This window comes from Euprymna scolopes, chromosome 27 (genome assembly GCF_053919585.1).
Source record: "Euprymna scolopes isolate OS-2025 chromosome 27, ASM5391958v1, whole genome shotgun sequence".
Taxonomy (NCBI): domain Eukaryota; kingdom Metazoa; phylum Mollusca; class Cephalopoda; order Sepiida; family Sepiolidae; genus Euprymna; species Euprymna scolopes.
In genome coordinates, this window is record NC_136508.1 from 45,170,890 (window position 1) to 45,195,970 (window position 25,081).

Below are 25,081 nucleotides of genomic sequence, written 5' to 3' on the forward strand. Positions count from 1 at the left end.
ATTCTGATTAAACTCATCTGAAAACACTTCCGGGCACATAAAGTACATGCGTGTGAAATTCCATAAAATCGACCAAAAACGTGCGTAATCTACGTCTGTGGAAACTTAAATCAGTTTGCAACCACTCGGGAAATAAAGTTTTTTTCGAATCATTAACGTATTTTTTTCACTCAGGGAAATTGTGCCAGCGTAACACATCTACGGCCGTTTATACGATTTTGTAATGACGTAAAACTTGATTTCAACAGACCAGGATTACATACATCTTGGATTAGTACTAGGACTATGACAACAGCATTTTCTTATCATTGTTTTGACTCTCGAGTATATATGTCCAACACATACACAGTTAATCAACCGAGACAACATCACTCTGTATAAAAGCATATAAGATATCAACGGATATCGCGAGTCAAAACAATGAAAATAATATGCTGATGTCATAGCCCTAATTATTACACAGGTTTTGGATTTTCAATTTGGATCTATCTGTCAACGATAAAACTCAGACTTCTTATGACAACATCGATTCTTGTGATCATTTTCTCTTGAAAACACTCAACCACTCCATATACTTACATGTAGATTTTTAACTTTTGATTTTTAATTCGTCTTTTTATTTTTTATTTCTTTTCCACATATCATGTACTCTTTGCGCTAAAAACTGGGGGGGGTGTTGCGTTTCTAACTCTATTTCATATAATGCTTATCAAGGCATGCAAATTACAGCAATTATTAGCTTCGCTACAATATTGATTTGGTAATATATCTTTCCTCTGATGACAAGAACACATTTCTCTTAAACTCCGAAGATTAGGGAAAATTTAGAATTTTTTGTTTGCATATCCTGTCAAACAAAAAATTCATGTAAAATATAATTTACAGGCTTAAATTGTATTCCTGTTTCTCTCTCTCTCTTTCTCTCTCTCTCTCTTTCTCTCTCTCTCTCTCTATATATATATGTATATTATATATAAGTGACATTTTCTCTGTGTGTGTCAGTGTGTGTATATTTCTCTACAAACTACTGTGTCATTTTTAAGTCTACAGAGTCCAGATTTGACCTAAGGTGTATTGAGATTTTGAAAAATCTGTTGAATCGGTTTTCCGCCAGAAATTTGGTAGTGAAAGGATAAAAAAAGGATCAAAGTTCAACGATTTTACCTTGTAAAAGTTACCAAACTCCTCCGCATATTTGGGGTCTAAATACTTGAAATTTTAGATATAGTTTACTTAGACAGGGATCAAACTGTGTAATTCTAATTGAGCCCCAAAATAATAATGTTAAGGGGTCAAAATTAGAGGTCTAAATTTAAAAACATTTACTTCTGCATTCTCTACCGAATTACTCAGCCAATTCTTAATCTAAAATTTCGAAACTTTGCATAAAGTATATTCAGATATAAAACAAGCTTTTTAATTGACTTTTGGCCGAAATTTCTGTTATCAAGGGATCAAAATTTAAAAGATTTGACATTTGCGGTCTCCAGCGAACTATTCAGCAAATTTTAAGTCTAAATGTTTGAAATTTTAGATAAAGGGTATTCAGACATGCAGCAAGCTTTTTAATTAGTTGTTGAGCGAAAACTTGACTGCCAAGAGGTCAAAGTTGAAAGTGTTTAGTTTTGTAGACTCTACCAAACTCCTCCGTCAATTTCTGGTCGAAACACTTGAACTTTTGATGTAGGTAACCTGGACATGAGTCAAACTTTTAATATATACAAACATATGCACATAAAGTTATGAACAGTACATAAGGCCCGAGCAAAGCCGGGCTGAACTGCTAGTGTATATATATATATATATATATATATATATATATATATATATTAACATTTCAGCCCGGCGTTGCTCGTGTATTTGGAGGTGTATGTTGAGCAAAAAAAAAAAAAGCGGTCAATTTTTTTAACTTTGACCCCTATTATGACCCCTTAAAATTTATTGTTTTGGGCTCAAAGTTATTAAGTTAGATTCATGTCCAAGGAATCTATATCTAAAATTTCGAGTGCGTAGACCCAAAATTGTGGGAGGAGTTTGGTAGAGTTCCTAAAGGTAAAATCGTTGAACTTTGACTCCTTAATCACCAAATTTCCGATCAAAAACCGATCACATAGATTTCCCAAATCTCAGTACCCTGTATATCAAATTTCGAGCCTGTAGACTAAACATTGACAGAGTTATTGCGTAGGGAAATGTACACAGACACACAGACACACAGATACAGACACGTTTACTTTTATAGATATATAGATTTATATATATTTACATATTTATATATGTATGCATTTCCCTATGCTTACACAAATCGGAAACAATGCACATACACACACACACACACACATATATATACATATATGTATGCAAACATTTTTGTGTATTTGTAAACGATAATACGTTTTATAAGCGTCTTCAACTCTACAGATTTTTTTTCCTTAAAAATCGCCCATATTTTGTTTGGACGTAAAGAAATAGTATTTTATTTATTAATAAGGTTTCAGTTATGAATGTCCATCACTGTTTGTTTTATCACCGTTCAATTATATGCGGTGAAACACTGATCAGTACTTCATGTCTAACTAAACCTAACATTATTGTCTTATTGGTGCAGTTATAACAAAGAAATCACAAACAGGACCATCGCCATTCGAATTAGATCAGTTTAACGGTTTTACAAGAGAGTCACCACTTATCAATGCCTGAAGAGGCTCGAGGATAAGGATTAAAGAATGTAAGGTGGTAGTGTAGTAATCGTTTATGCTGTATGTTTGGTAGAATTGGATTATTTAAAGAGCCAGTTCAACAAAAAGAAACTATTTACGTTGGATTGAAGACTAAAATAGTGTAGTCGGCTGGGAACTAGACCAGCGGAACAGTGTTCTACAAGACGTCAATTTTAAGTAAGAAGCTTTGTTCGTGGAAGCTGCGTTTAGATTTATGGACAAATGAAAATGAAGAAATTTTGAGTGGGGAAATGAGGAAATTTATTAACGTCATTCCGAAAAATACTGCATAATCACGTTGACACATCGGGTCCCGCTGGATCACGGAGGTTAAGCAACGTGGAACCTGATCAGTACTAAGTGAGGATTTGGACTTCCAAGTGTTGTATGTGCTCTCCACTTATCTCGGTATTGTTTCCAGCCGTCCTGGACTTTTTTTTCACTAGACTCAAACAGTGCCGACACAGGAGAAGTGTGGTTGTGGTTTGCGCGACCATTGCTTCACAATTGTATGCCTAGCTGCCCCTATAGGGGGTATTTTTTGCCTTTCAAGACCAAATGGAAGCGTCGATTCGGAAAAAGAGATGAACGCGATTTGGACATGTTTGCTGGCTACCTGGTTCCAACTATATACGGAAATTATATTTAAATAATGTTAACTGAAGTTATGGATTATTAAGAAGAGTTATTGAACCACGACTATCATGATTTTAGGGATTTTTAATTTTTCATGGAAATTGTTGTAGACAAAGTCGTGCATAGTAACTTGACGTAAGAAATAAGAACATTCAACTCCAAGGAGAAAACTAACCAACTCTGAATGTTATAGCAATTCTTTCTCCTTAGTAAGAAACATGGCGAATGGAATGTGAGGACTAAAGGAACAAATAAAACAAAACGAGATAAATCCGCGTTCTACTCTGTTTTCAAACATATGTTTAAATTCTCCGCACTCGGAGCATAAAACAAACAAGTGATGACGCACTTAATGCTTTGAAATTGTAAAACCAGAAAACAAGAATATCTTGCAAACGGATAGAATTTCGGTAAGTATTTTTACGTTCAGTTTGCAAAAAAAAAAAAAAAAAAAAAAAAACGAAATAAAAAAAGAAGAAAAGTTTTTTAGATTTCTCCCTAGTTCTTGATCATCGTGAAACAATAAAAAAGACGATTTTTTTTAATGAATAGATAATTTACTTTTTTTTTCGATAGAAAAATAAAATCAATAAATAAAACTGAACTTAAAACATAAGCGCAGAGAACTCGTGATGAGCTTTAATTACGTGCGTTATTTTTTTCTTGGAACTGATTTCGCACGACGAACGCGAAAACTCGTCCCACAATTTTTTGTACATTTGAATCACATTTACAAATCAGCGCAAAACAGGTTAACTAAAAAGATTCATTTATATAATTTGCCCAGTGTCAGTTCAACGTTGTTTACGTTCGTAACACCTATATATAACTATAGTTGTCTGTATTACTCTACGTGTGCACGTTTCAGAAGATTTCAAGATGGACGACAATATAATAATCTAAACTCTTTAGCTACAGTATATTTATTTTTATTCAAATTTCCCCCCAAACAAGGCAAATGCCACTTTGAAGTAGGGGGCAACTATCGGGAACATAATTTGCGGAGGCATTATGAAGGGAGATGAGTAGAAAGATACTTGTTCACATTACACTTGAACTTCTGCATATCAGTACAGTTATTAAAGGGAGTTCCAAATACTTGCAATTCTGGGGAAGAAACTATTGGAGTAAAAGGCTTTCTTACACCTAGGGATCTCTACTGTAAAGGAGTGGGAGTTAGTTGCTTGTCGGGTTTGTCGGGGGTAGTCACGTCGAGGAGGTAAAAGTGTTTGTAGTTCCTCAGAGCATTCACCATTAAAGTGTCTGTAGAACAGGCAGAGGGATACAACATCTCATTGATGGGACAGAGGCTGAAGCCTAGATGACTGTTCAGAATCTATCAGGTTGGCGACTCTCTTTTGAACCCTGTCCAGGAGTGAGAGAATAGCAGCAGGTGCACCAGCTCAAATGTGACAACAGCACTCCATACATGGGCGAATGGTGGCCTTATAGAGGTACAGGATACTATCAGGCGTAAATAATTTTCTGGCACGGTAGAGAGATCCTGCCTTCTTTGCAGCAGCCTTGGCAATGCTCTCAATGTATATATTCCAGTTCATGTTGGCTGTAAACGATAGGCTGAGGAGTTTAAAGGAAGTACTTTCAAGCAGTGTGTTCTTGGCCATTGGTATTATTGGTAGAAAAAAGTTACTTGTAATGATTGAAGGAAACAAGTTTAGTCTTGGCAGCATTGAACGTGACCATCAATTTTTGTCCCCATTCCACTACAGATTGGAGGTCATCATCTAGTGTTTCTGCCATTTCTTTAGATATGTGTTCATTTGTTTTCCCCTCATGCCTGTTATAGAGGGTGGTGACATCGGCAAATATACTCTTCTCCGAAACCCTTTTATCATTTATGAATATCAGGAATAATAAAGGTCCAAGAATAGAACCCTGAGGTATACAGAGTGTCCCAATAAAATGTATATGCCATACCACGTTCCCAATATATGTTTAGAAATTAAAAAAAAAACACTTTCAGCCGGATGGAGCACTTTCCCACTATCATCATGAAGTAAGAGCATATCTTGATAGTCACCTGCGAAACAAATAGTTAGGACAAAGAGGAAGTATCGAGTACTTTCCACGTTCACCGGATTTGATTCCCTCCTGGATTTCTCTATTTCTTTGAGGATGGGTGTGTGAAGGCATGTAAAACACAGGGCTCACACCACAGTATGAGCTACGATGAATAAGTTGAAAGCAACCATTGAAAGAAGATGTGTCAACATACAAATTGATTAGGAACGTGTTCGATTCAATTAGGGAACGTTGTTAGCTGTTCATGGACTACAATGGCCAATAATTTGAACACTTTCGATAATTAACTCGTTTCCATATTTGTTCACTGTATTTTTATGTATGAAACTTTTCTTTTAATACATGGTGGTTTATGGTAATTTAAAAAGTGTATACATTTTATTGGGACACCATGTATATATATATATATATATATATATATATATATGCAGTATAACAATATATATATATGTAGTATAACAATATATATATATGTAGTATAACAATATATATATAGTATAACAATATATATATATAGTATAACAATATATATATATATATATATATATATGCAGTATAACATATACATATATGTATGCGGTATAAAAATATAATAATCTAATCACTTTAACTACAATATACAAGGTGACCCCCTCCAAAAAAAAAAAAAAAAACAGAGTAAATTCAATCGTTTTTCTGAGCATTTTACAGTCAACGGAGAAAAAAAAGGCCAAATACCCTTGTGTTTTGATGTGATGTTTTAAATATAATAAACTAGTTATGACCAAAATTTCATTTCATTCGGACAAAACACTAAGAAACGGGGCCCAATTAGAGTTGGGTCCCGTTTTTTTTTTGGGGGGGGGGTCATCCTGTATATACATATATGTGTGTGCAAGCCGCCTGCCGTTTCCCTGTGTTAAAATATGAATAAATATATTTTAATTCATACAGAAACTAAGACATGTGCATAATGTATTATTTTTTTTCTAAACTATTCACTGCTTGTAAGTAATTATACTAATAAAAAAAACCTGGCTTCGGTCGAAAGTAAAACCTAAAGATATTGGATAAAGTACGACGACAATTAGTCCGGTTTGACACAGTCTTTAAAAGCGTTTCAAATTGTACTTATTTTTGACATCATGAATCTGCCATGTGAATCATTCACGCGTCTGCATATGTGGAGAAGTTAGCAAACAGATAAAAAAATATGACAAGCGCCACGTACCAATTTTTCAATTTTGACCGCTTAGTAGCCCATTTTTTTTCAGATGAAACCGATTAAAAATATTTCCACGTGTCTGAATATTCTACATAACCAGATTTCAAGTCTGTAGATATAAAAACCGTTAAGTATATACGTTGAAAAGAGTCCTCTTACACATTTAAACATTTATGTACTCCTATAAAATTTTTGTGTGCATTGATATTCATATTAGAAACCCTTTTTTTCGATTTATTTTTAAAAATGATACAACTTTGTTATATATGGTTCATGGAATGTCATTCACCAGTAAAAGATCTATCTAATTTGCATATTCTTTTGACCATTCATTTTAATTAATTCCCTATTAGTTTTTCGGTTTATGGGATGAACATTTTTCGTTAACTATTACATGTAATCATATTCATGCAGAGATTCTACATGATTTATACCTGTGTAATATTTGCGTAAAAAGGTTATAGTAAACACAAACCTTTTTCTATGTATATTTATGTATGCGTATAAATATTTAAAACATTTTGTCTACCAAGCTCCTCTGCAGTTGTTTGTCTACAGATATGAAACTTAATATATAGGGTATTCGAACCCATGTAAAAACGTTATATTTGGGTTTAAATATGTGCAAAAGTGTAAAGAAATTAAATTTGTCAAGGGAAAGTTGAAGGAGGGCATAGGGATTATGCATTGGTTCATGTTTTAATTTTTAGCCTTGCATCATCACTCAGGCTTTAACGTCAAAGCAAAAGAAAACCATAAGCTTAACGTTTTAGTTTCGATTCTAAGTAGTGGTATATTGCAAAATTCAAGACAACAAAATATAAAAATAAGAACATCATATGACATATTTCATTATGTGTTCAAATTGTTTCTTTACCATTTGGAAAAAAATTAAATATTAATTGCTTTAAATTATTCCAAAAATAGCTACTCCTCAGATACCAAAATACGTCTTTCAAACACACACTGACACACACACGCATATACATATATATATATATATATATATATATATATGTATATATAAATATATGTAACTTACAATATATGTTTGTTCGTAATCGATTATCTAAATAATTAGTGGACTGATTGCTTCGACATATTGGTGTAGTATTTTCATCGTACCAAAGCGTGTTTTTATCTATCTCTTTTTAATTATGACATTATACTTAATTATTATTATTATTATTATTATTATTATTATTATTATTATTATTATTATTATTATTATTCAAGTCTTCCATGATTCAACGAAAACATGATTTCAGCTATGTTTATTTTGTCACGTAGCAACGAAAATAAAAATGGCGAGGTTGTATTTCTTAGATGTGTGGTAATAAAACTTCTCGAATGCACTTATGATGTTAGGCTGTGTAAGGTGTTGACTTTGGTAAAAATCGCCTATTCCTTCTTTCATCGGATTAATCAATTATCGATTATTGAGATTTATCGAAGACATTTCGATAAAAACCATATCTACGAACACTGCCAGGCACATAAAGTACATTTGTGTGAAATTTCATAAGAATCGGTAAAGTCGTTTTCAATCCATAGAAAACGAACTCACAGGCACACACAGTTCCTTTTATACAATCTAATTCATAAAACTCATAACGTCTGTATTTCTGTTTGTTTGTCTGTATGTCTTCATATTTTCAAGCTATCTCTTCTTAAACTAAAAGTTCCAGATCTAAGCTAGGGGAATCAAATGACTGTTTTTTTTTTATGGACCGTTCTTTTATGGGCCTTTAGCCGGTTAAAATAGTTGTTAAGGGGTCCAAAATGAGTCTAAATTGAAAAAAAAAGTTATACATTTTGTACATTCGTCTTAGTTCATTATTAAACTGCTCGTATGCGTGTCACGTTGGTACAGTGGTAACGTCACTAGCTTTGAACGCTACAGTTTTGATTTTTGTTTCGTTTCTAGCTGATATCTCCCAAATATTTTTTTTTACTTTTGAAATCACGACCTTACAATAATACATACGAACCCTGGACAAATTAAAATATCATATTTAAGCAATTTTACAACCAGGCAAAACTGCTCTCAATAGTATTATATATATATATATATATATATATATATAAATATGTATATATATAAATATGTATATATAGATGCATATATATATATAAATATGTATATATAGATACATATATATACATATATATACATATATATACATATATATGCATATATATATACATATATATATATACATACATATATATATATATATATATATATACATATATATACATATATATACATATATATACATATATATACATATATATATACATATATATATATACATACATATATATATATATATATATATATATATATATATATGCAGCTTTTAAAAGAAAATATTTCCATCACTTCATTTAAAGTCAGATGGTCAGGAAGTTAATGCTCACTCAACAAAATTGCAAAAAAAAAAAAAAAGTTTCCTGCGGTAAAAAAAAAAAAAACCAACTGTAAAATTACTTTCAACGGTAAGCAATGTAACTCTAAAGTTTTGTTGACGAAGATATACAATTTCCGGAAATATAGTCCTAACTCCTAAATGTGAATATTGATCCATCCAAACAGTTTTACATTTCAAAAATTGTCTTAGCTTACGACTATAAACAAATGTATGTTTTATTTTGTTGAAAACTGGCATGGCAACTTATTGTTGCCCAGGTTCATGAGAAACACAATGGAAAGATTCAAATTCTGATAACATTTCTGTTTTGCCCCAAACCTCTTTCGCTTTCTCTATCCCCCTCTCTATTGTTTCCTACTTCTCTCATTTTCCTCATGTCGTTTAAACTTTTCACTTTATCTAGCAACTGGAAAATATCGTTGATGTTGGAATGTTGAAAAAAGAATTTTATACAAAAATTATTGATCACATTGATACCTCTACGGGAATGGTTAACCAGAAACGTAAAAATTAGAGGGTGACCCCCCAAAAAAAACAGGCCCCAAATCTAATTAAGCCCCAGTTCTTAGTATTTTGTCCGAATCAAATAAAACTTTGTTCATTACTAGTTTATTTTATTCAAAACATCACATCAAAACACTAGGGTCTTTGGCCTTTTTTGCTCCGTTCTACAGCATATGTTCTAGATGGCCTTCATTCAGCTCCGTGCATTTCTTGCGGCGCTGTACGAAGTTGTCCATGGCGTTCTTACAGATCGAATTGGTAATGGCTCTCATCTCCTCCCTGATAGCTTCCTTGAGTTCCGTGATGGTTCTGGGTTTCCCTGCGTAGACTCTGTCCTTAAGATAGCCCCAAAGAAAAAAATCTGGGGAGCTTAGGTCCGGCCTATGGAATGCCCACTCAAAATCAGTCTTGAGACAGATCACTCTGCCTCTGAAGTTCTCTTTCAGCCTATCTCGGGACAGGTTTGAGGTGTGAGAACTTGCTCCGTCCTGCTGGAACCAGAACTTGTTCATGAGCGACGGGTAGTGTCTGGAGCTCACTCTTGAAGGTTTTCAGGACCTCCACATACCGCTCCTTGGTGACTGTCACTGCTGCGCCAGATTCGTCGATGAAGATTGGTCCGATGATGCCTCTGGCCGAGATTGCAGCCCACACCGTACACTTAGGAGAGTGCAGGCGCTTGGTGGCTACTTCATTGGGTCTGGAGGACCCCCAAAAGACATTTGTCTTGTAGTTCGCCTTTCCATCAAGATGGAAGTGGGCTTCATCTGAGGTCCAAAGGAGGTTAAGGAAACTTGGTGGCTCCTCGATATTCTCGAGCATCTTAACTGCCATAGCCCTCCTCTGATTCTTGTCTGAGGCTGTAAGGGTCTGCCGCGTCTGTATTCTGCATGGGTAAGCCCTGTTATCGTTCACCATCACTCTCCTGCAAGTCTCACGGGACATAGCGAGGGACTGACTTCGCTTATGCACAGAGCGTTTCGGGCTCTGCTGGAGAGACTCTCTCACTCTTTCAACCAGCTCGGCTGTTCGCTTCTTGGGACATCCCGAGTGGCTTGAACGGTTCTCTCTGGCAGTGTTGAGGTTCTCCACGGTCTCATACTTCTCGAAGTGGTCCACCCAGTTTTGAATGCTGCTTTAGGATGGATCCTTTTCACATTCGAACTGAGGCATGAAACTGTCCTGGGTTTTCTTAAACGAGCCTGTTTGTAGTACAATTTAACACAGTGTATTCTTTGTCCCAGCTCCCACTGGGGTCTTAGTGTACTCACGGTCGTTGATTCTGCCATGTCCTGTAAAATAAGGACAATCGGTGAATAAATAATGGAGATATCACATAAAGTGTACACGGGACCCTGTATATAAAGGTGTTTCTTAGTTTTCATTAAGTTTTTGAAATGAGGATTTATGCTTTTCCCTTCTCATTTTGAATATTATGTTCACAACATTTCTGCCGACCTATCAACCGTCTCTGTTCATGTGTATTTTGTCGAACACAGGATTGTTTCTGTCAAACTCGGGAATCTTTTTATCGAACTGAAATGCGAAGAGAACCGCTCATAAAATTCGCGAGGCAGTATGCTACCGTTTCGTAAGTCATGACTGAACAGAGTTCCTAAATAATTTGCGATTGCATTTTGAGTATCGGTCGCATTGAGGTCGGCGTCAACTTGGTGTAGTGGTAACGTCACTAGCTTTGAATGTCTCGGTTTCGATCGTAGCTGAGTGTACTCAAATACTTTTTGTTACATCTTGCCTCTATAATAATATATACCAAATCTGGACCTAATAAAATATAATAATTAAGCGTATTTTTTCGCCCCCCCACCGTAAGTCTAATTTATGAAACTCACTATGTCTGTCTGTCTCCATATTTTCAAGCTCCTGAAAGTTTAAACTTTACAACTTATTGTTTTGTGGACTATTTTTCCATGGATTCTGAAAGACTTGAACCTATTTTGTTTCCTTGATTTACAATCTTGTTATTTATAATTTTATCTTATTCTTTATTACTGCATATTATTACTTCGTATATATATATATATATATATATATATATATATATATATATATATATATATACGTATATATATATACTAGCAAAAGTACCCGTCGTTGACTGGGCCCAAAAACAGCCCACAGAAAATGGACTCTGATTTATTAAAGTATGATAGGTTATGAAAAAGTAAGGGTTGTAAAGAGATACTTTCGAATTTAGGGGTATCAAAACCAAAGCAAAATATGATGAAAGTAAAAATAAAATAGATAAACCCCATAATTTATAATACAATACCTGTCACACTGAAACACTTATCACAATATTCTGTGAATCTATATTAAAAAACAACTTTGTGACATATTTCCATTCTATGGAGGTCAGGCGCGAACGGACACCCCGTAATTTTATTATACTATATTTCTTCAAACTGAAGGATAATTATCAAGATACACTTACGCAGATAGATATGAAAAGTCTTTATTAAAGTTTGTGCCTATTTCCATTCTATGGAGGCCAGGTGAGAACGCAGACCCCACAATTTTATTATACCATCCCTATTTAAGTTAAAACTTACTTATCAAAGTATTCTTATGTACATATATATCAAAAACACTTGTAAACGTTTTTTTTTATTTTAAAATTTTTTATTTACATACTTTGTGAACCATGCGCGAACGCAGACCCCCCCCCAATTTTAATGAACCACCATTCTGCCAGATCAAACATACCCATTCCTGTGTTTCGATACATCTTCTATCATTATATGTAATCAGTTTTTTTAAATAGTCAACAATATAGGAGCCTATTCGTAACTAGACACACACACATCCACACACAGACATTCAGCTTTATATATATATATATATATATATACTATTTACTATATATATGTATAAACTTATTACTATATAGTTTTTTTGCACTTATTACTATATATACGTACACATACACACACATATATATATATATCTATATGCATACATATTTGGGCAGCATCTTCTTTATGCACGTTTCATTAAAAAGCAGAGACAACTCTTGGTTGTTTCTCTTAAATCGATTTTTTTTTCTTTTTGACGGACTAGTTTCTGAACAATTTGTTTGAGTTTAAAAAGAAATTTATTGTATTCGCGAACGTTTTTGACCTCCATAAGTCGTCCTCAAACGAGTGATGAATAATAATAAATAATAAAGTAATGAATTGAATAGAATGCCGATTAAAATCGTTATAATACTAAATAGTATTTAAGCGTGGTATCCGCTTTGCATTGAGCTTGATAATTGGTTGTTATTTTTTTTAATACGGATTAACAAGGCTTCAATAATTGGGAGGCGTACATCACAGAGCGAGACAGTTAAAATGACAGTGTTTTTTTATTACTATGTCTCTAAATTTAGTTTATGGGGTGTCGTGCACTATAAGGTGCTGATTAATGGAGCTAATCAGGGAAGATAGGTAAAATGTCAGTCGACGAGGGATGCTGATTCGAGTCATGCCAATGTACGTGTTATTTTTGGAGACTCATTCTGCTATGGGGAATGTAAAGACGTACGTGGTATTTCTAGTTTTGAGCTTACTGTCGTCGGATGTAGGGTTATTGTTTTTAATTGTTTTACATAGGCATTATCACTTATCAAGGTCCAGGGGCCACTCGAAGATAAGGTTAACGAGTGTGCAGTAGTCAATTGGACAATACAGTATTTATCAGTAATGGAAATTCAGTAAATTTGTTAACTTAAGGGGAACGGCTTATCAAGAACTTGTTTACATTGGACTTGAAGACAACCATATTGTACTCAGCAGGAAAGCAGGAAAACGAAAGACAATACTACAAGCGTGTAGTTCTAAGAAAGAAGCTTTTTTCGTGGAATCTACGTTTAGGTTTAGGTAAAGATAAAGACTGGGGGGAATTATTGATAGTGTTTTCAGCTAGACAAGTGATTCTTGTGAAAGTTTGGTTAGGGAGGACCACAGATTGAAGCTCAGTCGAACACTTCTTTCGTAGCCTATTAAGTAATGCTCTTTTCTCTTTCCTGCAACCTTTATCTCACAGAAGAGATGCAGCGAGATTGTATTTGCTTTATCCTTATTTTTAACGACAAAGCAAAGACAAACTCGCTACATCTCTTCCGTGAGATAGAGGTTACAGGGAAGAAAAAAGGACATCTCCAATGAGGCTACGAAAAAATGATACCTTATGCAAATATGGACTGTAATATATGCCCGTGTGATAACTGACACAATATGACTCAGTTTATACGCCGATATCATATTTCCTGGCTAAACAACTATGCATATAATGTATACATTTATAAAGGGTGTCGTTATAAGAACAATATCTCCCACCTCACTATATAATAGGTCCTGTTAAGAGAGTCATATTACACGTCTGTCGTTTGTGTCAAAATAGCATGTATCATCACATCTACTCCAAATAAACCTGGGTTTTTGTTACAAACAAAATTATTACGAAGACAAGCTCGGGCAATCCCGGATAAGGTAGTGGACGCACATGTACAAGGTCACACTGAAGGGTATTGACTATTGTCTCAAACATCCAAATCTTTGCTTACCGTATCTAGCCTCTTCTGCATCGTTTTAGTAAGCACAATGATACGTGTGTCGTAAAGGAAAAGATTGTCCATGTAGATCTGCATATGACAGAGTTGATAATTTTGCACATCTCATCAAATTTCTATGATATTGGAAAGAGACAGAAAGGTAACTAACGCAAATCGTTGGGATACACCGAGCACCGCTAAAATTTAAAAACGCTTGGCAACAAAAAGTAACAATATTTTTCAGATACTAATTATAATGTAAAAGCAATCAAATACAATAGAAAAAACACCCTACCATTTTTATAAATTACTTATCTTTTTTATTTTAAACTAATGGAAACATTAGTTGTCATTTTTTGTTTGTTTGTTTTTTTTCCACGAGAATTATAAAGAAAAAAAATAGTTTTTGGTAAGTCTTGAATATGTGTTGTTAGGAGAACTTTGGAATTTTTTTCTGTTTATTCAAGTCCAGTTGTACAAATTTTTAGGACACCCGTTGCCATTTTTTAAAGCTTTTGTGTACAGTGTTACTGATTAACTTTATGCTTGAGTAAAAACGTATTTTTTCGTGTTTAGCGTAAGAGTTTAGAGATTAGGGTTGGGGTTAACTTTAGGGTAACAGTTTAGACTTAGGATAAGGATTGGATAGATTAAATTTGTGCGTCACTAAAAATAATTTTTTCTTCCAATTTAGGAAAAGTCGTCTGCTTCGCTTTTTCTTGGCTAAGCGCGTTTGTATCAATTGTTCAGTAGATTATGTACTTGATCAGCGCTCGGTATATTCTCAGGATTTATGTAAGCCGCCGGTCGAATCTGGGCCAACGTTTACGGAAATCTGGTGTGCTAAGTGCAATGGTACCAAAATGTTGTAACCAAAAACCTTGTTGATTAATATGATCAGCCCAAAGCATTGTACGGGGTAGACCGTAGTTATTGGGAAATCTCATACTCTCCAAATCTTTTTCTCATAATTCACGAGAAAAAGATTCAAAATGAAGGAAAATCCATTAACATTAGGATATATCGGTAGATTTAACTTCACCTACTGAAAGAAAACAATAATTAAAAAATAACCTACAATAATATTTGCTATCGGAACAGTAGCAGAAACTCGCAATCAGACGAGCGACCAACAGAAGATATTGTCGTTTGGAAGAAACAGCTTACATTGCAGGCATCTACATACATACATTTTCAAATGAGAATACGTTCTATTTCAGAGCCTACCTCTTCCTGTAGACTTGTATATAAATACGTTTATCATTATTTTTTTCTTTGGGGTAATCCATTCTAGTATACAGATTATGTCGGGTCATCATAAGGGTATACACACCGTTTCGGGGCCTACTTCTCTACGACTGTTCGTATACCGGACCCTCTCACTGATCTGAATTTCATTTAACTGAATTGTTCAAAATGTTTAAATAGTTCAACAGCCCAATCTCACGTGGCGTTCAAAAGTTCAACTGCTGCATCTACAATATTCTATATTTATAAACATCGGGCAGATACGTGATGTGATTCTAAAGTAATGCCTCCTATTTTTATATTGCCCGTATGGATCCGAGGGGATTGACAATTGCATTGTTACGATGGCTGACCATAAGCATTTATGAACTGAAAATTTCATCTATCGGTTGCAGATATTGACTGTGTGACACCCCAAGAAAGAGACTCCTTCCATGGACGCGTGTAAAAAGAAAAACCGCGTCATTGAATTCCCCCATGCACAAATATATGAATAAATAAACAAAAAGAATAACAAATCAATATTTATCGGCACCTATTGAACATTTACGAAGCCGTTACAGTTGATGTTAAGACGGCTAGGAGATGGGTTCATCGATTCCAGAGTGACGAGTGTGTATGCGTAACTATGTGTGCCTCGGCCGTCCATGCATGGGGACAGCGCCATCGCCGGCAAAAGTAAATTAAGAATTGCAGTGACTATGTAGAATAATAAACTCTAGAGCATAAAATAATCGCTCGTTTAAATCGTACCACTTCTGTCTTTGCAACTCTTCAACTTTTTTTTTGTGAAAAAGTATGATGGATTACTTTTGGAACGACTCTCATATTGTTATAGATTCGCTGCGGTCGCTCGTCAAATGTGTTTTTCAGTGTATATAATTACTAAAAAACATCAACTTTTGTCATTGTCTCGATATATACTATGGCAGCGAAATAAAACACACACAGCTGGTTATAAAATACTTTGCTTATTCAAAATAACCTTTTCGATTTCAGAATGACAATCATGACATTAGTGGCGGGGTTGGTGTGTTTTGCCGTAGAGAAACATGTGTCACTTAGCTAGTCCGTCGTGGTCGCTCTCTCTGCTGTTCTTTATCTAACCGTCTATTTTTTTGGTACAGATGACGTCAACACATTCAACTACGAATTGCCTTGAAATGTCGGTTAGTCTCGTTGACCGAACTTCTGCGGATTCTACGCCCTCCATTTTGACTACTTTGACATCATTTCCGGGCAATTATCCAACAGTATGTCGAAACATTATAATCAGAAAAAAAAATGTACAGCAGAAGAAAAAAAGGTGTGACTTACCTCATAGAATACGGCCGCTGGCATGACTATGACAGCGACCAAAATGTCTGCTACAGCCAGTGAGCATATAAAGAAATTTGTGGCGCATTTTAGACTACGTTCTCTGTAGACGCTAAGGACGACAAGTACATTCCCGAACACCGTTAACAAAGGGAATAATGTCAAAATGAGTTTCCAATATTTTATGACCATCTCCGGGGTCGCCGGTTCGTTCGTGTCAGTAGTATTCCAACAGAGGCTGTCGTTCCAGTCGCACAACCAAAAAGTGTCGTTGTAGGCGAACAGGGGGTCTCCGATAATCGGTGTTAAGTTCCGGGCGGCGGCTGCAGCGGCGGAAGCGGCAATCGTCGCGTTGCCTTGCAGGGCCGACGAGTAGTTGGCGCCATTTGCGAAAGCCATGCCGGTCTCGGCAGCATGTATCAAATCGTCCCGAAAGCCGCGACCGTGCTGCGCATGCGTTCCAGCCACATCGCTCCCCACGCCGGACAGGACATCGACAGGGTCCGCCCCCAGCAGACCCTCAAAGAAATCCGAGGACGGTTGGCTGTCCTGTTCTTTTGGTTCGGACGGCGAAAAAAGTTTTTCTAAAAATACGCTTCCTCCATGGTATATGTCTGTCGCCATGATTTTTTGTTTTAATTAACAAGCTTTTATTAAAAAAAATTATTGTTTTTGATTAAGCGAGCGATTGGAACGTAGGAAATGTGTGAATTATCATTATATGTAATTTTTGTTTGAGTTATATCACATGGTACGCACTATAAAATTTATATGCGTAAAATTGGCGTCTGAGTGCATAACGTCGTGTTTGAACAGTGTTTATTCACAGTTGTCAGTCATGATGATTGTTTTTTTTATTTTAGTGAGCATTGAGACTATCACTGTACAAAAGAATAGATAAAGTTAAATATCAGCCATTTTTCTGTTGCGTCAGAAATGTCCTACAGATTTCTCAACGTCAAAGCACTGAATTAAATAAATCTGCTTTTGGACTCATTACCATTATTTATTTTCTTTTGCTATTAAACAAAAATAAGTCTATTTTGAAATCCGGTTAAAAAAAATTCATATTTATTCAAAAATGTAGAAAAATATAAATATAATCAATGTTTACAACTATCAATGTTTATGCCCTTATTTTTCAGGCAAACATTATTCTTTATCTTACCTTCATTATAGGATTAGATAATTTATTGAAAGTATATTTCGTTCTTCCAGTAACACTCAATTAAAATTAATGTATATATTTATTTATAAATGTACATATATATATATATATATATATATATATATAAATATATATATATTTACATATAAAATTTATTAGTATTTTTATACCTAAATACTTATATATATATATAAAACAAGACTTCAACTTTGTATAATGATTATCAAATAAAATTAGCAAATGATTCTATTTTGATTAGCAACAAACATACTTTGGAATTTTGCACGGAGACATGCATTGTTATTATCTTTGGCGTTAGACTATAATGTATGAACTTAAGTATATGTTTTACTGTTTGCAAGTATAATTTCAAATGTGCAAAATATTTCGACGGTCATAAATGTTTGTTTTCGTATTCAACTGTATATTCAATATTTAGTATGTGGCTAGGAGCAAACCGGGCACTATTGTTTATGCGATGGATTTGGTTGGTGACGTTACTTGACAACGGGCCACTGACTAAGTCGTTTTTTGGTTTGCTAATCGATTTCTGCGTTTGTCTAACCGTGTCGTTTTTTCTGTTGAGGGCGTAAGAAACTTTCAGACGCGGCTCAGGCTCGTTCTTTTTCCAGCTAAGCGAGAGGTCAACGTCTACTCGGTTGATGTGAGCGAGGGAAAGATCGTGCTTGATTTTCATTGATTTCTTATGTGTGCGAGGCGGAGAACGGGGTTCACCTTTGACACACAACATGACGCAGTTGCTGGTTCGAGAACACTATTCTTTCAGTTCTGTTTGCGATCTTCCGTGACCCCTAAATTTTAAAGACACTGGAATTTCGTCCCTTTCTTTGCATATAAACTTACATCAGAGTCTGATTGGCTTTTAAGGGAAGCAAGCCACACCTCCAAGAGGTGCTATATCTATAAAAGCAAATCCTCAAAAAAAAAAAAAAAAAAAAAAAAAAAACTAGCTTAAATATGTGATTACACTGCTCACAATAGTTTCACTAGATTCGTCTATTATGGAGAACGCTACAGATTCTTTATGTATATCTGTACTTGGTTTTGTTTTTACTCTGTTAAGCCTCCTTCACGTAGTAAAATAAACGCTTTTTTTGTGGTAAGACCAAACGACCTGACCACTATGGATTTCCCTTAAAATATTTACATATTTAACATGAATTCAATAAATTTTGTACGACTCGTTATTTATTATTTCAGACATAAAAAAGAACTTCCACATTTACAACTCACAAATCTAAAACATATTGATTGGGCTAACCGATGTTATAGGATTTTAAGCTAAGTTTATAAACCGAATTTAGAAATTATGTGCTCGTAATTGACTCTCAAAAAAAAGTCTAGAAATATTTTATCATTTTGAATTCCTAATAGGCAGTTTTCCTAATGGCAAGAAACGTTATTATTAACTAAAAAAGATTAGAGAAATTAAGTTGGATAACTAGATATCTATTGCTTACAATATGATAGGACTGACGTCTTTGTGTAATGTGATTAAAGAAATATCGCTGTGCGTCGTTTTTAATTTTGTTTTATTATGTTTTCATATCAAGCGAATTAACTATTACAAAAAAATAAGGAACAAATAAAGTTTAAAAGAATGCGAGATTCGTTTCAGCACAATAATATTAGCATATTTGAAAAAATCTTAATGATTAAAACTATTACACAGCTAAATCTATATATCTTTTTATATAAGTGGAAATACTGCGTTAGAACTTTGTTATGGAATACAGAGGTTTCTACCTTTATTAATTTCAAGAATTAACAAGTTTTATATAGCAATTACTGTGTATAGTATTGGCTATATTTATATCGAATCATTTATTTAATTGCGTAATACATATTTCTCTCTCTCTCTCTTTCTCTTTCTCTCTCTCTCTATGTATGTATATACGTATTTTCCTATTATAAATTCTAGCTTTATTCTAAGCGTAAAATTTTAACTCTAATACATATATTTGTCAATTAATAACGCTTATATTTATATTGGCCTTCGGGTCAAGATCAATGTGTAGTATCTGTTCTTCAGATGCTTCACTTCAATTTCTTGTTCTGCGTCAGTGGAGAAGAAATCCTTCACGACTAAGACAATTTTTTATTTTTGTTCCTTTTCTCCACATTAAAAAACGACCCTGGTGTCTAACTCTGTCCCACGGGGAGGCATCGTAAATAGGAACACTTATATATATATTTTTTTTACTATATATTATTTACCTACTTATTATAGTGTAAATATTTTCAAAATCCAAGAATTTTAATGTCAAAAACACGATAGAAAAGTTGACGTCTTTAATGTATTTTTTAATTAATTTGACCAATATTATATTTCATCTAATCCTTTAAAAATATAAGCTCATCTATATTATTCATCATAAAAGCAGATATACTTATTTAGTATTTTATATAGTATAATATAGTTATCTATAATTAAAATAAGCGTTGATTTTACCGGCCACTTATTTTATTGTACATTTATTTATTTAACTATCTGTATACGTTTAATATGAAAACACCCAAATGCCCACTTTAAGACATTGCGTACATTGAACCACAAGGTACACTACGTAGATCTTTATTGTTTTCTCATTGTTGTTTAATGCGAAACCAATGAAAATGAATACTCACGTACCTTCCAATAATTTGCCTACTTTTTCTAAAATTTATATGAAACGAAAGTATTATACTGCACGATAAAATACATTGCTATTTATATGAATAACGCGTATGGTAATAAACATCATGTGTGTATCTATTTGTATATTTACATGTAGTTTGCGTATTTCGAAATGACTACTTACTGTTTCAATTGCTCTAAATGTATTATACTCTTTCTCAAACTCTTAGAAACACAATTATATTACTGCTTTTTTAATGCCGATTTTGTATTTCATTCTTGCTAAATAGAATACGTGTTCATATATATATATATATATATATATGTATATATATATATTTAAATCAAGATATTATTTAAATTTGTATCAATTATGAAATGTATTTATGTGCATAGTTTATAGATTAGTAATTATAACTTTTTATACAAAACTATTATCCATCTTCGCAGACAATTTTTATCTTAGAACATACACACACACACACACATATATATATATATATATATATATATATATATTACCTTTTTCTATATTTTTTATTTTATCTCGTTTGTACGTTTGAGTGTTTTAGCTATAAATTCGTTGGCCGTACTAAAACGGATTTACAAGCAAAACAAAATAATAGGCCGGGAGAAAGTACGCCAATCAATATATCCTAACTTTGTTAAATGGCTGTGCTTTAAAAATATATATATAATCACAGCGATAGATCTAGCAGTTAGGTTCTTTCATGTAAGGGTTGTTTATAACGTCTGTGGAAAGTCATTAAACTCAACGTAATTACGTGCCCTGCTTGAATCTTCCTGCAATTTTGGTATTTTTTTTTTATTAACGATTATTTTTTTTATCACGTTTCTGCTGAGGATTGTGGGATACAAGGCAGGTGAAAGAATTCTTTCAATGTATTCGAGTATTTATTTATTTTCATTCTTTAACTTCAGTTATTTTTTTATTTCCACGTTTATTGGTTATTGTCAGTGTGCATGTGTGTATGTGTGTGTGTGTGTGTGTGTGCAACTCTTATTGTATTCCTGAAAATAATGAAAGATCGATCGTAGACAGTTTCCGAGACGTTTTCGGAAACGCTTAAAGAAATGGTTCTCTCCGGGCTGTTTTTATATTCCCAGTTGTTTTCCTTTGTGGGTGATCGTTTTCCTCATAAAGAAATGATCCTGTCTTTAAATTCGAAGGTTAATATATCCAGATGATGGATGAGTACGAGATCCAAGTTTCGTCGATTCTTGAGTTTCATTTAATCCTGAAAGATAAAAAGAAATTCTATGTATTATATATATAAAGAAACAATCATTCGTATAAGCGCTGAAAAGAAAGTTTTCCATTATTACTTCCTGGCAATCCCTAAATGCCTAATATAATAATAGCTATTTTTTCATGGAGAAAAGTTGAGTGAATAAATTACTCAGTTTTATGAGTACGAGAAAACTATGTATGTACTAGGTTCAAGGAAAATAATACAACTGCATGCCTGTGGAGCTCTGTTCTGTCTGCCTGCTTCCCACCTGACTACAACTTGGATGTTTTCAAGTCCAATGTTAACAAATTCCTAATGAACCGCCCCCTTAAGTAAACACTTCATCAAATCTCCACACTAACGTAATGTACTTGCAATAACCATTATCCCTGAGTGGCTTCCGGGCCTTGATAAGTTGTGACCACCGTGTAAAAAAAAACTTAAATTTCACAAATAAGACAGATTTCCAAAAGAACTGTGTTTCTCAGTCGGATTTTTGAAAAATTTCGGCATTCCGTCAGGTTAATATTTGAAATAGAACGTTCTACGATCTGTCAGGTTACGTTTGAAAAAAAAATATTTTCGAACGTCTGTAACGTTACGTTTGAAACCGCATGACTGTCAAAATCACGTTCGCAAAAGTATCTTTGAACGTCTGTAACGCTACGTTTAAAACTGCATGATCGCCAGTCTGGCAAAATCACGTTTTCCAAATTATCTTTGAATCTACTCTACGTTTTTAAAGAAGCTGTATTTCTCAGTCGAATTTTTAATTTGGAAATTTTCGACAGTCCATCAGGTTAACATTTGAAATAGAACGTTCTACGATCTGTCAGGTTACGTTAAAGGAAAATATTTTCGAACGTCTGTAACGCTACGTTTGAAACTTACTGCCTGTCAAAATCACGTTTGCAAAAGTATCTTCAAAAGTCTGTAACGGTACGTTTGAAATAGCATGCTCGGCAGTCTCTTGTGGTTACTTTAAAACAGTGTCTTCGAAAGTTTCTTATACTATGCCTGAAATAACATGTTCGGCAGTTTCTCACGATTGCGTTTGATAAAGAATATTAGGTATGATTTAAATGGCATCTTCGACAATCTGTAACAATTACGTTTGAAAAAGTATATTAAAAACATTCTACTTGAGAATTCTTCCTTCAAACACCTCGGCCTAATATTTACTGGCAATATGAACTGGAACAAATACATTGAGGACATTGCGAAGGCTGCTGCAAAGAAGGTGGGTTCCTTCCCTCAAGCTAGAAGACTGCTCACGGCTGAGAGTATAATGTACCTCTACAAAGCAACTATTTGCCAATACATGAAGTATTGTTGCTATACTTTCACTGGTGCATCTACCACTAGCTTCTCCCTCTGGGATAGAGTACAAACCAGAGTTTTCAATTTAATAGGTCCCGCTTTGTAAACTAAGCTCCAACCCTAGTCCCATCGCCGCGATGTTGCATCTATGTACCTGTTTTACAAATACTCTAATGAAATGTGCTCTGATAAACTCGTTTCACTTGAGCTCTCTCGGCGTACATATCCCCAGCAAACCCGTTTACCAACAAAATATCACCCCTTCATTGTTAAGATCCCTAAATGCCAGAAAATTTTCTACTTTAATAGTTGTTTCCCTACAGCAGCTTGGCTTTGGAATTTCTTTTTTGCCAACTGCTATGCATGTTTAAAAGTAACGTAAAACAAAGTCTAGCTAATCTTTCCTAGCCATGGTCCCAGATAGTAGTCCCTTACGTACAAGTGGCAATATGACTTGTTAGCAGTAAACGTAAGTAAAAAAGTATGCAACGCTATTTGAAAAAAAGCATATTCGATAGTCTGTCATAATTACGTTTGAAAAAGTACATTCGAAGGTCTGTAACGTTACATTTTAAATAGCATGCTCGGGAGTCTGTCACAATTAGTTGGAAAAATATATTCTAAATCTGTAACGCTATTTTTGAAATAACATATTCAACTGTCTATCACAAATACGTTTAACTAAGTTTCATTGGAAGTCGATAATGCTTTATTTGAAATCGAATATTCAGACTGTCTATCTAGATTACGTTTTAAAAACTGTATTCAAATGTCTATAACGGTAATTTTGAAAATAGCATGCCCGGCAGTCTGTCAGGGTTAAGTTTTAAACAGTGTCTTAGAAAGCCTGTAACGCTGTTTAAAAGAGCATGCCTGACAGTTTATTACGCTTACATTTGAAAAAAAATATTCGAAAGTTTTCCAAGTCTACAGTTGAAATACCATTATAGTCAGTATATACGTCTACGTTTTAAATAGTATTTTCCAGAGTTTGTAATGCTTAAGCTTAAAGTATATTAAAGGCAATCTGTCGCGTTTATCATTAAACAGAATTTTTGACACTTGCTCGCAATTTTATTAGTCTATCAAGATTATGCTTGACATATCATTTTCGACGGTCTATTAAGATCACGTTTTAAAATAGTATATTCGAAAGTCTGTCGTGCTTAACTTTGAAATATAACTTCCGGAAGTCTGTCATGCTTCCATTTAAAATAGCATTATCAATAGTCGTTAGCGTTTATATCTGAACTAGTATTTTCCAATATCGTATACGCTTACGAGTGAAATATTAATTATTAACAATTTTGATACATCTATAGCATTGCCAATGCTGTAATAATATGGACCCTCTGTACCGTGCTAGAAAGTTACTTACCCTTGAAAGTGTCTTGCACTTCTACACGACCTACATTTGCCAATGTATGGAGTATTTTTGCTACCTTTGTGCTCATGCATCTGCGACTAGCCTCTAAGTCTTAGACAGGGTTCAAAAGAGAGTATCAAACCTAATAAGTCCCGCACTGTCAGCTAGGCTTTAACCTCTATCCCATCGACGAAATGTTGCATCCTTCTGCCTGTTTCAAAGTACTTAAAATTTATTTGCTCCGACGAACTACAACCTCTAGGTCAATACCCCAAACAAACCTGGAAAGCAGCAGAATCCCACCCCTACTCAGTAGAGATCCTTAGATGCCAGAAAACCTTTTATAATAGTTTCTTCACTAGGGCTGCTAGACTTTGGGATTTCCTTCCAGGATCCTGCTTACATGACTGTACTGAAAGGCAGAAATTAAAGTGTAGTGTAAACAGACATCTTGCTGCTCAACTCCCTACATATTATCTCTGAAAAATATGTCATAGATAGTAGCCCCTTACATCAAAGTAGCACTGTGTCGTGTTTGGGCTGAAAATGCAATAAGAAATGACATTTTTTAATAGTCTGTTATGCTTACGTTTGAAATAGCATTTTTGACAGTTCGTTAAGCTTTCCTTTAAAATAAAATTTACGGCGGATTTTTATGATTATGTTTCAAA

The 25,081-nt window shown here is 34.2% G+C and overlaps 1 protein-coding gene and 1 long non-coding RNA gene across 3 annotated transcripts in view; both read right to left on the reverse strand.

Moving 5' to 3' along the window:
* Window positions 1-17,959, reverse strand: part of LOC145248842 (D(2) dopamine receptor A-like) — a 345,736-nt gene extending 327,777 nt beyond the window's left edge. Inside the window, exon 1 of the mRNA XM_080110566.1 lies at window positions 16,666-17,959. Within this exon, the coding sequence (XP_079966692.1) occupies window positions 16,666-17,289 (624 nt within the window). The 5' untranslated portion in view covers window positions 17,290-17,959. The remainder of the gene's footprint in view (window positions 1-16,665) is intronic.
* A 5-nt stretch (window positions 17,960-17,964) lies between these two features.
* Window positions 17,965-25,081, reverse strand: part of LOC145248844 (uncharacterized) — a 1,349,369-nt gene continuing 1,342,252 nt past the window's right edge. The window contains exon 6 of one of the 2 annotated variants that reach the window (XR_013863417.1): window positions 17,965-21,730. This is a non-coding gene — a long non-coding RNA (uncharacterized LOC145248844). The remainder of the gene's footprint in view (window positions 21,731-25,081) is intronic. The other variant, XR_013863416.1, reaches the window with a different exon arrangement.